We start from the raw sequence: 13,634 nt of genomic DNA on the forward strand, positions 1-13,634 counted from the left end.
TGACAAAATGAATACTCACATTGATATAGCAAAGTAGAAAAAAGAACACATTTTTTCCTACTTTCAAGGTTCATTTCTTGCAATGGTACACAAAGTACCTACTCTAGGACTATTTGAATGTCCATCAGTTTCTTGATGCCATAGCTGCGGATGGTGCTGATTGTTAGGAACACTCTTTTGGTGATTGGGAATGCTGCTCTTGAGATACTGGGCTGAGAGAGCCTATATGTGAAAGTGAGAAACAGAGATAAGATAGGGATCCTGCTGGTGTATTAGACACCTGGTTATCCAGCTGGAACCTTCCCTGAGTTCCTGGACCTAGCCTCAGGACTTAGGGTAGAGAAGCACGTCTGGGGAATTTCAACTTCCATGTCTTGGGGGTGAGATCTGGTAAGGCCCAGAAATTTATGGCCTCAATGGCAAATTTCAGTTAATCTCTGGCATAGACATATAGGTGGCCAACAGATCTTGTGTTTGCCTCAAATAAAGCAATCTGAAGGTGAAGAGGATTTCTATCACCCTTCTGTTGTAATCAGATCATGCCTGATCCAGATTAGACTGACTGCCATCCCTAACCTCTGCAGAGTGGGACACATATGAATGGTTTGCCCCAGGTGCCTGACAGATCTCCCCAAGATATAAATGTAACAAATAATTATAGCGTTTGACTTATTTTCTCGTGTGGTGCCCATGTTATGGAATTTCCTCCCCCCCAAGAGAGGCTGGGTTTCATCATTTTTGAGTTTCAGAAGTTCCTGTCAGAATGGAGTCTGACTCTGAATTGGAGGAGGGGGAGTTGGAGTTGAACATGGATAATAATAAAGGCAGCAAATTTGAAATAAAGCATGATTCAGCAAGGCGGTAAAGTCCGGAGCTGCGGAGTGAGAGCCAGGAGGTGGATTCGCCACCACTTATGAGTACACAAGAAAGGCGAGCTGAAAAGTGCACCAAGCAGAAAGAAACCTGATTGGCCACTGATGAGAAATGGTGGGAAGGCAACAGAATAATAGGGCGCAAGCACCAGGAATGGGTCACTGGAGACAACCGTTTGCTAGAAGCTCCATTGAAGCCTCCATCTGTCGATCTTCAGTCTGATCCTGTGCCTTCAACTGCCGAGTGCACAAACTCTGAGCCAGTCCATATCTGCAAAGACTCAGGCTGCAACTGAATCATGCCTCCTGAATCTGGACCTCATGCTTGGTTCCACTTCACTGTGTTCTTCTGCTGCTTTGCTGCATTCTTCACTCAAGCCGCGTCCTGTCACTTCACTGCATTCTTAAGCCAAGTCTTGTCCTGCCGCTTCACTGCATACTTCAGTCAAGCCACGTCCTTCTGCTTTGCTGCGTTCTTCAGCCAAGTCGCATCCTGCCACTGCAGCATTCTTCAGTCAAGCCATGTCCTGCCGCTTCGCTACATTTTTCAGCCAAGTCTTGTTCTGTCGCTTTGTTGTGCTCTTCAGCCAAGTCTTGCCTTGCCGCTCCATTGCATTCTTCAGCTGAGCCCAGCTCAGTTGCTCCACTGCATTCCTCAGCCAAGTCTTGCCCTGTCGTCTTGCCTTGTTCCACTGCCAAGCCTAGCCTTGCAGTCTCATCGCGACCTCCAGCAGAATCTAGTATTGCCACCTTGCCACATTCTACAACTGAACCTAGCCTTGCCCAGTTACCATGTGCTACGCCGGAACTTTATCCAGCAAAAGTCCCGAACTCTGCAGCCCAGATCTGTGCTACCTCCTTGCCAGGATGGAACTGAGAGATGACTAATACTGTTGTTACTTGAATTAAGTTCTAACTGGTGTAAATAGTTGTGAATTTGTAAATAAAAAACACGATTTTGCATCCTCCTGGCCAATTCATACTCAGAACAGAACACTTCCCTCAAGACCTGGCTATGTCATCAAGCCTAGGGATCCCAAGGGACTGGTGAATTATTGCAGTGGCTCCATTATTATTAACAACCCTTGTCCCAATATTTCCTCTTTTTAGCTTTGTGTTTTATAATTTTTTATGTTTTTAATAATAATGTTTGTTATTTAGTAACGTACTGTTTTTTTAGCTTTGTTTACATCAACCCAGAGTCACTTGTTTTATGAAATGGGCTGCTATATAAATTTGACAAATTAAATAAAAATAAAATAAATTATTAAATTATTTTACAAACAAATCTTGTAATATGTGAGAACAAAAATCAAACTGTTACCTATAGTACTACCATCCATGGCAATTATTTCCATTGCAATACTCTGTTATGCTTACCCTAACTATATTTGCCAGATACCTTTTATTTCCTCCCAGGCAATAAATAAAAACATTTTGATTAACTCAAGTCTTTGGTGGCACCAGATAAGGATTTAGTTTGTGTCTTACCATCATTAGTTTTTTGATCTGCTCATTTTTCTCCTTTTCATTTCTTATTTCAATATACAGTAACTTGCTCAACTATTACTGTTAGCACCATGGAGAAATTTCAATACCTATGCATTCTGACTGAAACACATAACATAAATGCTTTAAATTAATACCCATGGATTTTTATCTACTGAATTGATTTCATCCATATGCCTGCTTAACAGTACTTCTAGTCATTTTAAAGTACTATAAACTAAATTCAAACTTAAAACATAAAAGTATAACCCACAAATAAAGAAAATCACAAAAGTATAAGAAAACCCTTAAAGGTATTCATATACTGTTTACTAATTTGCACTCAACATATAGGTCTAGGCAAGGAATTAAAATTAAAACCAAAAACCCAGAACCCTTTGTGCTTAGGACAGCACACACGGCTCTAAAAACAGTCACATTTAACTTCCAGGCCCAATGCCTGAGGGAAAACCCAAATTTTTAATGCCTTGCAGAAGGCCAATAGGATTGGGGCCATCAGTCTCAGGGTCTCAGAATCTACCCTATTCCACAGGGTAGGCAAGCGACAGAGAAGACATGCTTCTTGGCCCCATCAGATGGCACTGTTTAACTGATGGCACATAGAGTGTGTCAACCCTGTTGGATCTTGTGGTACAGGCAGAAATAATTGATGGCAGGGCAGTCCAACAAATACCGAACCATATGCCATATATGGGCCTTTTACTTTTTCTGTTAAATGGAAAGAAAATCTACAACGTATCAAAAAAAATTGTAAGCTTGCCCCTCATCCACAAGATCCTACCACAGTCATACTATGTCTTCTCTTCATACTTTGCAATAACCAGAAAAATCAGTGCATGTACAGAAGCCCTATGCTTACAATGAGCTGAATAAATAATTTCAACTAGTGGAAAAAAGGAACAATTAATCCTAACTTGTAATAAGCATTGAGTTGAAACAAGTCATACAATATCCCAAATAAACCTCTCTACCAAAATGGGGAACACTTTTTGGTGTCTATACATTTCTTTTTATTTTTTCTGAAGACAACAATTTACTTCATTACTAATATTTTAAGAAAGCAATTATCTCTCAGGTATATAATCTCCTAAATGTGCAAATAATTTATGTATAATATAGTTTCCTATGTTTTGCATTTTGGCTTTCAGTGAAATAAGTATGAATGACTTAGAGGTATACTGATTTGGTATCCCAACCATTATTCTCTCTTCTACTGTAGCATCTTCTCACACATTGTCTTCAACCAAACATTACATACAGTGATTCACTACCCTGGAAAGTTTTCACTGGTAATATATGGTTTTGGTAAAGAACATATAGTAGTTTAACCTAGCAGTTTCAATTTGAATTTGTAAGGCCGTATTTTACCACATTTATTTAAAAATGAGTTAGGAAACCAAGTAGTTTAATCCTTATGAAGCATATTTAGCAAACTGTTCAGATTTGTTGAACAACAAATTATCCCCAGGAAATATGGCTGCTGGCGACACTAGCTAGGATATCTGAATCGTAGCTCAACATATCTAGAGAGCATTAGGTTCGGTGAGTTTCTTTGTGAACCATTAATAATATACCCAATTTTATTTTTTCCTCATTATATATGTACTGAAGTGTCCCACTGAATATAACTCATATTTACAAATACTAAAATTATGCAAAAATTTTCTGCATGACAATCCAACCAAATTTAAGGGATTTTTATACCAAGCATAGTCAGTGACGAAAGTATACTACTTGTCTGGATCCTTTTCAGAGATCTCATGGACATTGTTTTGCTTAACTTTGCTGAGATGTGTTTATCCTCTTATTTGAGGAAACTGAAAGTCAAGAAATTATATCCGTTTTAAGCTTTGTCTTGCTAATTTGCATAATTACAATTGTTACCAGGCCACAGTCTTTCTGCAGGTGGTGAATTCATAAGAATACTGCAATTGCCATTAATGTATTTCTTTGAATAAATGCAGTGAATTACATAACTTATAAAATTCTAGCTACTTCAAAATGAAATTCACCTGACAGTGAACAAAGTTCCCTTTCGGTATCTTAAAGCCGTATTAATTATTAAGGCATTTTGAATGCCGAGTTTACTGGCTAAAAGGGACAAGAACAGAAAGGAAGCATACTTCTGCTCTGTGAAAAGCTCTTTTGATGGGAAGCTATGCTCATTCCAGTTGATAACTTAGAAAAACTTCAGTGACTATTCCTGTTGGAAGCACATTCAACTCTGAGACTTTCCAGAAAGTGAGCTTCTATCAGCTTCTACCAAAACCATTGTGTTCAAATGAGATAACTCTACATTGAAAACATCAGCTATAATATGATTTTATTGGTCAGAGTCTTTCACAAAACAAAGATCATCAGTCAAAACCATCAGATAAAGACCTACTTCAAGTACTATGTCCTGGTGTAAGGAAATGGCTGATGAACTTACATGCTAGATATATATCCTACCTTTCCTCTAGAAGCTTAAGATATTCAAAAGTACACCCCACTGAATTCAACTGAACTAACTTCATAAGGGTTGTATGCTATCTACATCAATATCTCACTGGCTGCAGAGCCACCCCCACCCTCACTGAATAAAACCATCTTCATCAATCCAAAACAGAACTATTTTCAAGCTTCTTTGATTAAAGCAGCTTTAACATAGCAGGTCATATGTACACAGCAGGTCATGCCATTTGAGAAAAGGAAAAAAAAACCTGCCACCCTACATTTGGACATTTGTTAAGTGTTATGTTTATCAAATCCTGTTACAAGTGTTCATAAAGATTAAAAGCAAAATTAAATAGTAGAACCAAACAAGAATATAAACAATCAGAAATACATTTTAATAGATACATTTGATGGTGAAAATGATTATATATAATAGTATAAATCCATTAACAGTTGACTTTCAATTACAATGCAAGACTATACAGGAACAAGTGCCACAAAATTTAATGTGGTTTAATCCCAGATAAGTGGGTGTAGGGTTCCAGACTTAAGCACACAGTCCGCTTTGACTCCAGCTAATACTGTATTTAACCTTCAGTATTTTAGATTCACACTTTTTAAAAATGTTCTTGGTGCAAAATTCTATAACTCTGATTATAACACTGTGGCAAGCAAGTTAATTAAGATATATCTTGCTTTATCATTTTTAATCACAAAAGCTTTACCAGGTTGTAGTGTAAGTTTATCAGTGACACACAAAAAGGGGAAATCAGGCACTAAAAATAGTTGCTAGAGATACGGAAATTATTTCAGATGTGGAGCATTAGCTTCTAGCTTTCATAAAATAGAGGAAAGTGATTTCAGCAATACACAGAAAAATGGGGTGGAGCAAAAAAGAACTGAGCAGAGGAAGAATGAAGCACAGACAAGACTCTTATAGACTATGTTTAGCTGCTAAACTAAAGAGCACTGCATTACTGACATACCAATAGAAACGGTAACATAAACAATAATAACCCAGCCACTCTTTCATGTGGCAGTGAATGTTTAGTGGCCATGAATGTTTACATTATTAGACAACTAGCCCATCCCCCAAATTGACTCACTGAAGAAATTATTATACTGAAAACAGCTTGAGCCTCAGGTATGTAGGTTTCTAGTACATTTGTTAACTAAGGCCACAGAAGAACAATCGTTATAAAATTGAAGATGATACTAAAGATGCATCATTGTTTCTGGCAGAGAGGTTCTTGTTATGTTTTTAGAGGGTTGTATCAAATCTGCCCCAAGATTACAAATGCAGAAAAAGATTAAAAAATACTTGGAAATGAAAAATCCTATGCCACAGCACCCCTCTTCAAATCATGTTACATACACGTATATAACTCCATAGCCAAGTAAGTTAAGAGTACCACATAAATGTTACCTGTCATCTACACACACATACCAAAATTTAAAAAGACACTCTACTGTCCACATAAAAAAATGCTGTGTGTCCCGATTTATCTAATAAGGCCATAAGAGATGATACAAAAATTGATGTAATCAGAGCTTAACATGAACAAAAGGCTTTCTGCACCCTTTCTCGAAAATGGAAATGGGAGTTAATAAAACTGGATGATCGTTTTAGATCAGGACAGTTGAGATAACACAATTTTTTCTGCATTGTACAACTGGGTGCTTCATCAGACATACAGCTGAGAGCTGCTTACTAGTAATTTCTTTTTCTAAGTGCCTCTCTCTGTATATAGTTCAAAAGAAGGGCACACAAAGGGCATTTTTCTGATTTTTACCATTTATTTCTTCTTTAAAAAGATTTTTTTAAAAATAGATAGAATGGCTGGATATAGGATTCATGAGTAACTGAACTAAAGTCAACTCATTTTTTACCAGAGTAAAAATAAGCAGACCTAACCAATCTGTGCACTACACAGCTTAGTCCTTTTTCTGTTTCCCCGTTATGCTTCCAGAGTGTTATCCATAGAGTTGTCCCCTAAAACGAGTGCCTATGACTCAATAAGTATTTATTTATTTATTTGTGTAGTGTAGTGTAGTGTAGCAAAACGAATATGAGTGAGTCATGTAATTTTAAAGTTTGTATGGCACTGATGTTATTCTATTAGACCAGAAAGCAATGTGGACAAGTAATCTGACGTTGGCAATACTAAATGAAGAAATCAATTCCTGAAAAATGAAGCATGGTTTGAATGCAGCATGTTTCTTTCTGGCAAGTCTAACTGGTACAAATAAAGAAGATCCACTATATCATAATTTTGCCTGATATTTTCTGTAGATAATTCCAGGAATTTAAAGTTTTAACACAACAGCAACCAATGATAAAGCTGAAGTACTTCTATGTATTTCCACCATTTTTCTTAAAACACATTTATTTTGGTTTCAGAATCTGTGCTTTCAGATTTACTTTTGTCAGTCATCTGTTTATGGTTTAGCTAACGCCATCCAGAAAAGTGCATATCGCTATGAGATTACTTAGTGGAAGAACAGATCATTGCACTGAAAGCCTTTATAACCTCAAGGCAAATTTTAAAAAAACCTATAAAACTGCATTGTAGTTGGTTCTACTATTTATACAACCTATGCAGTCCATTTAGAAGATACGAGTGACCGTCCAGATAACTAACAAAAAATATGGAACCTCCCAGTAATTCTGATCCTGGTTCAAATGATATACCTATTTGTTAAGTGTCATCAAGGTAGGTCTAATCCTGTATGGACACTCACCATTTCAACCTGCCCCTTGGAACAAATGCATATTTCTTTCAAAGGTACACTTATAATAACCATGATCCCACCCACCCAACTTACCTGTTGTCTTCCCTGCAGTTAGGCTTCTAGCTAGAGAAGAAACTTTACTATTAAAAAGCACCAAAAAAATGAGGAGTCTGGAAGCATCTTTCCAACTAACAGATTTTATTAAAAGGCATACAATTTCATGGGTTGTAGCTTTCACAATATCTAAAAAGAAGCAACTAAGGCAGTTGATCTCACTCAGTATGCATTTCCCTCTTTAAGGATGGATGGGGATATACATACATACGTACATACGTACATACGAGTAGTTACCCTGAAAGAAGGAAAAATATTTGTGTCAGATGTTTCTTGACAAAGCCATGTTGGTTCTTAGCAGTTATAGCATCATCTTCAAGGTACATACAGAGGCCTGTTTTATTACCTGTTCTAACATCTATCTAGCGACCAGATATCAGTAACTGATAATTACTGGGTTTTTAATTTCAAGGTACATACCAGGTACATACAAGGTACACTGTATGTACTTTGAAGATGATGCTATAATTGCTAAGAACCAACATGGCTTTGTCAGAAATCATGTGACACAAATCTTTTATATAGCTAACAATATATAACAATATATAATAATATAACTTTTAAAGCACATAGAATCAGGTTTTTTTGAGGGGTGTATTTTAGAATAATATATATATGTGCACACACATAACACGAATTATAATTAGAATGAATATATATATATATATATATATATTCATTCATTCTAATTTGTGTGTGTGTGCACACACACATATATGTTATTCTAAAATACATAAATACTAAAATAATTATATTGTTAGCTATACTGAACAGTTTTGCCAATTATTAAAATTATGTCTTTTTTATTCTAGGAATGAAGCCTTATTGTACTGTTGTAAGATTTCAGATGAAACCTCTGCCTATGCCTGAATAGCCTTCCAAATCACCATTTTCCCCCATTAACCTGAATTACGAGATCAGGAATGTTATGCCTAGATTTTATAATAATTTTGTGCAAGCCTGTGGATAGTGAATCACATAGCTCAGTTTCCCCAAATTCATCATTACTGCACAACTAGAAATGATACAGGAATTGACTGAAGAACTGTCAGGACTCTCAATTATCTTCTATGAATCCTAAAATCTGGGGAGGTGCCAGAGGACTGAAGAAGAGCAAACACTGTTTCTCTTTTCAAGAAGGAAAAAAGAGAAATCCAGTAATGATCAATTACTGATTCCTGATTGCTAGATACAGTAGATGTTAGAACAGGTAATAAAACAGGGCACTGTATGTACTTTGAAGATAATGCTATAATTGCTAAGAACCAACATGGCTTTGTCAAAAATCCTGTGACACAAATCTTTTTTCCTTCTTCGGCAGAGTAACTACTCCAACAGACAAGGGGAATACTGTGAAATATAATCTACCTTGATTTCAGCAAATATTCTGAAAAGATTCCACATGACATTCTCACTGATGACCTAAGTTATGATTTGGATGGTACCACAACTGGCTAGCTAACTGCTCTGGGAGTTAGCTACTGCTCTACATCAATCTATCTTGAGACCAGTATTTTCAATATTTTTATTAATGATCTGGATGATTACACTGATGGGCTCCTTATCAGATCTGAAGATGACAAAACTGGGAGGTCTGGCCAACCTCCAAGTTGACAAAATTAAAGTGCAGTCTAATCTGGAGAAATTGGCAGACTGGACTGACAGGATCAAGATGTCATTTAACAAGGAAAAATATAAGATATTACATTTAGGGAGAAAAACATGTAGGTCACAAATGTAAGAACAGGAACCACGACTTGGAAACGCTACATATTAGAAGGGCTGACAACAAGCTGAACACGAGTGAGCAGTGTGAGAAGCTGTCAGAAGAGCTAATCCAGTTTGGGGCTGTGTTAGAAGTAACACTATATCAAAGTCACATGAAGTCATTATTCCTTTTTATTTGACACTCGTGAATCCACACATGAAGTACTGTAAAATTCTGGGTACTATATTTCCAGAAGGATATTGATAGAGAAATTTCAAAGGGGACCAGCAAAGATGATACAGGGATTTGAGGGGATATGCTTTAAGGAACCTGAAGGAACCCGGGATGTTCAATCTGGAGAAAATATGATTGAGGGAACAGATGATAGCTATATTCAGGTACATAAAGCAAATGTACAGATATGATGATTACGTACTATTTTCCATGGCTATAAAAACTACGACCGGAAATACTGTAATGGCTATAGGTCTAGATTTTGCTAAAATATAAGGGAAAAAACCCTTATAGAAAAATTTGTACATGTCAGTCCTTTTATGTAGGCAACATCAAGATGGCAAGGGTTCCAGGAATACTCATCATTGTAGGGTAGAATAACAGAATTTTTAAAGCCTGTCAAAGTTTCTCCATGTCCCATCTAATACCAAACAGAAGGAGGTGGGGTTATTTTCAGTTTCTTTCTCACGCTTTCCTCTTTTCTCAGGATAGAGTAATCTTTTCTGAAACCCTCACATTAATGTTTTACAATATTCATTTCTTCCCCATACCCATTGCCAAGTCAACATTAATTTACAGCACAACAGTGGATCAGTCTACCTATGGAGGTGGTAGATTCTACATCTGAGCCTTATGCAATGAACTATTAGTATCAGAAGTAGGATAAAAACTGGTTGACTTTTAACAGGGCTGAGTTCTGCTGGGGGTGATAATTTACTACTTTTCATGCATTCATGGTCAAATGGAGAGAATGTGATAAAAAATAAATTGGCAGCTAAGAGGTTGAAGAAAACAGTATGAATATAGACAAGAAAAAAGAAATGTAGACATGTTAATAAACATGACATATTTAATCAGTTGCTACAAAACTAAGTCATATTGATTCCCCACTATCAAACAGCCTTTTACACTTACCATCACCTCACCAGATTAGCAGAGCCTTTCTACCCATCCTTAATTTCGCCTCCTAAAATTTGCAAAAATATATCATGTCAATATCTTCTGCTGTTTCACTAAAATACAATTTTAAGACAGCGGTTTCTAATACATTTAAGCAAATCCTTTAAAAATGTTAGTTATTAACATATATTATATTAAAAATTGTAGGTACAACACTATTTCTGAGATTCTTTGCATAAGACAAATGATTGACTTAATACCATAGACTAGAAAAACAGTAAATTAAACTAATGGATAATTTTTGAAAATTAAATGTAAGACAAACTATCAAGGTATGCATGTGTTTACTAGTACTGTAAACTGTTATTTTTTAAATACACATGAATTGGTAATATTTTCTTGAATTATGTAGCATTGCTCAAAAAATTATTAGGAATGCGTAAGGACCCAAAGGGGTGCCTTCCCAGCCCCATTTGATGTTCCAAATTGCACATGTCTGGAGTCTCCGCCCTGGAACACTTGCAAAGAGAGGGTGCCCATGGGCGGTTATCTGGCCAGCTTAAGTCATGCCACCTCGGGACCCCATCCAGAAAAGTTTCACTGAAAGTAGGGGACTGCAAAGGGGGCGGGACTTGGTGAGTGGCCATGGAGCTGCCTCTCACTCTGCCCAGTGCCACCGGCTGTGGGTCCTTCAGATACAGTGCTGACCAGGAGATGCTCAGGTGCTGACAGGCATCTTTCTGAGGCAAACGCCCAGTCTCCCTCACAGTCAAACAGAAGTAAAGGCCCTGGACAGGAGCAGCAGACAAGGGAAGCTGCCTTGCCACTCTGCTCCAGTTGGGGGCTGTGCAAAACAGGGCCCTCAGCGACATCCCATCCTTCACTGCTTCCCCTGCCTTCCATCCCTCATATTGCCCCGCACAATATGCACACCTGGAACCCTCCCCTTCTTCCCTCCTGTCCAAACACACTGGCCCTGAGTTTGCAAAGCAAGAGAAACATCTGCACATCTTCCTCCCCCCATTCCTATTGATGCCCAAGTCGGTCTGATGCTTCCCTGCTCTTCTTTCCCTCCCATGTGCCAACTGCAACCCCTCTTCCCCGCACCCTTCCCCCAGAAAACAAGGGCTCCACCAAGCGATTTCTGTAAGCCACACACAGGAGAAAGATTGCTGGTGAAGGGACTGGAAGAGAGTACAGTAAACAGGCACACAACGGGGAATACATTCTTTGTTTGCTGAGCGGCTGCGTCATTAGCACATTGCTTTCTTTTTAATTTTATTAAAAATTTTAAGAAAGAAGATAAAAACTAACAGAAACTAATACAGAGTAAGAAGAAGAAAAGAAATCAAAGAAAAGCTAAAACTGCAAAAGCAAAGAAAGAAGATTAAAAAGCAGCAGCTTCTGATTTTTCTTTACAGCAGTTTTAAGTACAATCATCAATTTACCTCTTGCTCCATGGTTACAACATAACTCTTTTTTTCCTATAATCTAGTATTTCTAATTATCAAAACCATGAATCGTAAGTTCATTTTTTCTGCTTCATGCAAAAACGTCTGTAATGGGTTTTCAGATCAGCACACTGCTTTCAGTGTGACCACTCTGCTCTAATCCCTCTCTCTCCAATGAATGTAAATATAAACATTAATTCTCTTCTTGTTAATTATCCAGCAATGGGGTGAACATTCCAAAAGAGTGGGGGAGTGATTAGGAGGCAAACAAAAGCCAAAAGTGTGAAACTGATTACTCCTGTCAGCTTTGAGCCAGAAAGCACAGTCCTGGTCACATGATTTCCCACTTAGCAACTGCTCTGCTTAGTGACCGAGCTGCTGGTCCCAATTGTGGTCACCAAACAAGGACTGCCTGTAGTATAACTTAATTTTTTACTTCAGACATACTACATGGATTAAAATGAAATCTAAAAATATCAACTATAATAGTGATCAGAAGACACACTGTACAAGATGCAAAGGAAAGAAGAGACTGGGAGTATCTGATTTTAAATTGTATTTTACTGCCTGCTGTTTGGTTTAGATGAAGGAACACCTGTAGTTAAGAAATAAGAGGCTTTCAGATTTAGAAAGTAATGGTCTGTTGTTTGGGTGGCATGGTTACTTATGGTATGAAAGTTAAAGTACAGTAAATGTAGTTTTTAAAAAATCATTATACTAGGAATGCAAAACTACAAATATGGAATAGATACAAACCCAGGCTATGTCTGAAAATATTTTTGTTAGCCTCAGCTCAAGAAGTGTTTTATCGAAAAGAAACAATGGGCAAAGACAAATGGTTAACATACAAACATTTGCTAGTACAGGAAAATGGGGATCTTAAGATGAAATCAAGAGAACAATTGACTGCATAAGGATTTAGTTTTCAGTGGTTCTCATATGCACAATTAAGAGAAAGATTTAATATAGATAAAAAAGTACCAGGAATAAAATATAAAATGGAATTCGCGAATGAATTATATTCAAATGAAGAACATGTGATTGCTAAAATATACAAACTTTTGCTGAGATTTGAAATGAAGGAAGAGCAAGTTAAAGAATATACGATAAAATGGGCCAAGAAGTTTGGTTATAATATTCAAATGGATCAGTGGGAAAGAATATGGTAAAAAAGGTCTGATATTCACATTATCTTACAATTTAAAAGAAAACTTATTTAAAATGCTGTACTGTTGATACATGACACCAGAGGAATTGTCTAAGATGTATAAAGGTACTACTGATCAAAGGTACTTCTGATCATAGTTGGAAATGTGAAAAACATGAAGGGACATTTTATTGTGCATGGTGGACTTGTGAAAAAGTGAAAAGATACTGGACACAAATATATGGTGATGCAGAGAGTTTTAAAAATTAACATTCAGATAAAACCAGAACTTTTCTTATTAGGGCTTATGGACACTCAATTTACATTGTTTCTGCATTTGCAAATAGGCATCCAACAGATTGTGCAGTACTTCAGATTTAAACATAAAAGGTGATTCAGAGCATGCAGGATATTCACACCGGTTGCAACTCCTTAAAGCAGCTGTCCCTGGTCGTTTTCAGTATTGCACTTCTTTCTTCCACACCTACAGCACAATTCCACATTAGGTTTAAGGAGATACAGATAGGTGC

At 37.1% G+C, this 13,634-nt stretch overlaps 1 protein-coding gene across 3 annotated transcripts in view; it reads right to left on the reverse strand.

The window, feature by feature from the left end:
• Positions 1-13,634, reverse strand: part of BBX (BBX high mobility group box domain containing) — a 139,510-nt gene that overhangs the window by 89,325 nt on the left and 36,551 nt on the right. For 2 of the 3 annotated variants that reach the window (XM_063305581.1, XM_063305579.1), the window contains exon 2: positions 10,522-10,573. The exons of the other annotated variant lie outside the window; for it this stretch is intronic. In XM_063305581.1, the coding sequence (XP_063161651.1) occupies positions 10,522-10,524 (3 nt within the window). In that variant the 5' untranslated portion in view covers positions 10,525-10,573. The remainder of the gene's footprint in view (positions 1-10,521; positions 10,574-13,634) is intronic. 3 annotated transcript variants of the gene reach the window in all.

This window comes from Candoia aspera, chromosome 5 (genome assembly GCF_035149785.1).
Source record: "Candoia aspera isolate rCanAsp1 chromosome 5, rCanAsp1.hap2, whole genome shotgun sequence".
Lineage (NCBI taxonomy): Eukaryota > Metazoa > Chordata > Lepidosauria > Squamata > Boidae > Candoia > Candoia aspera.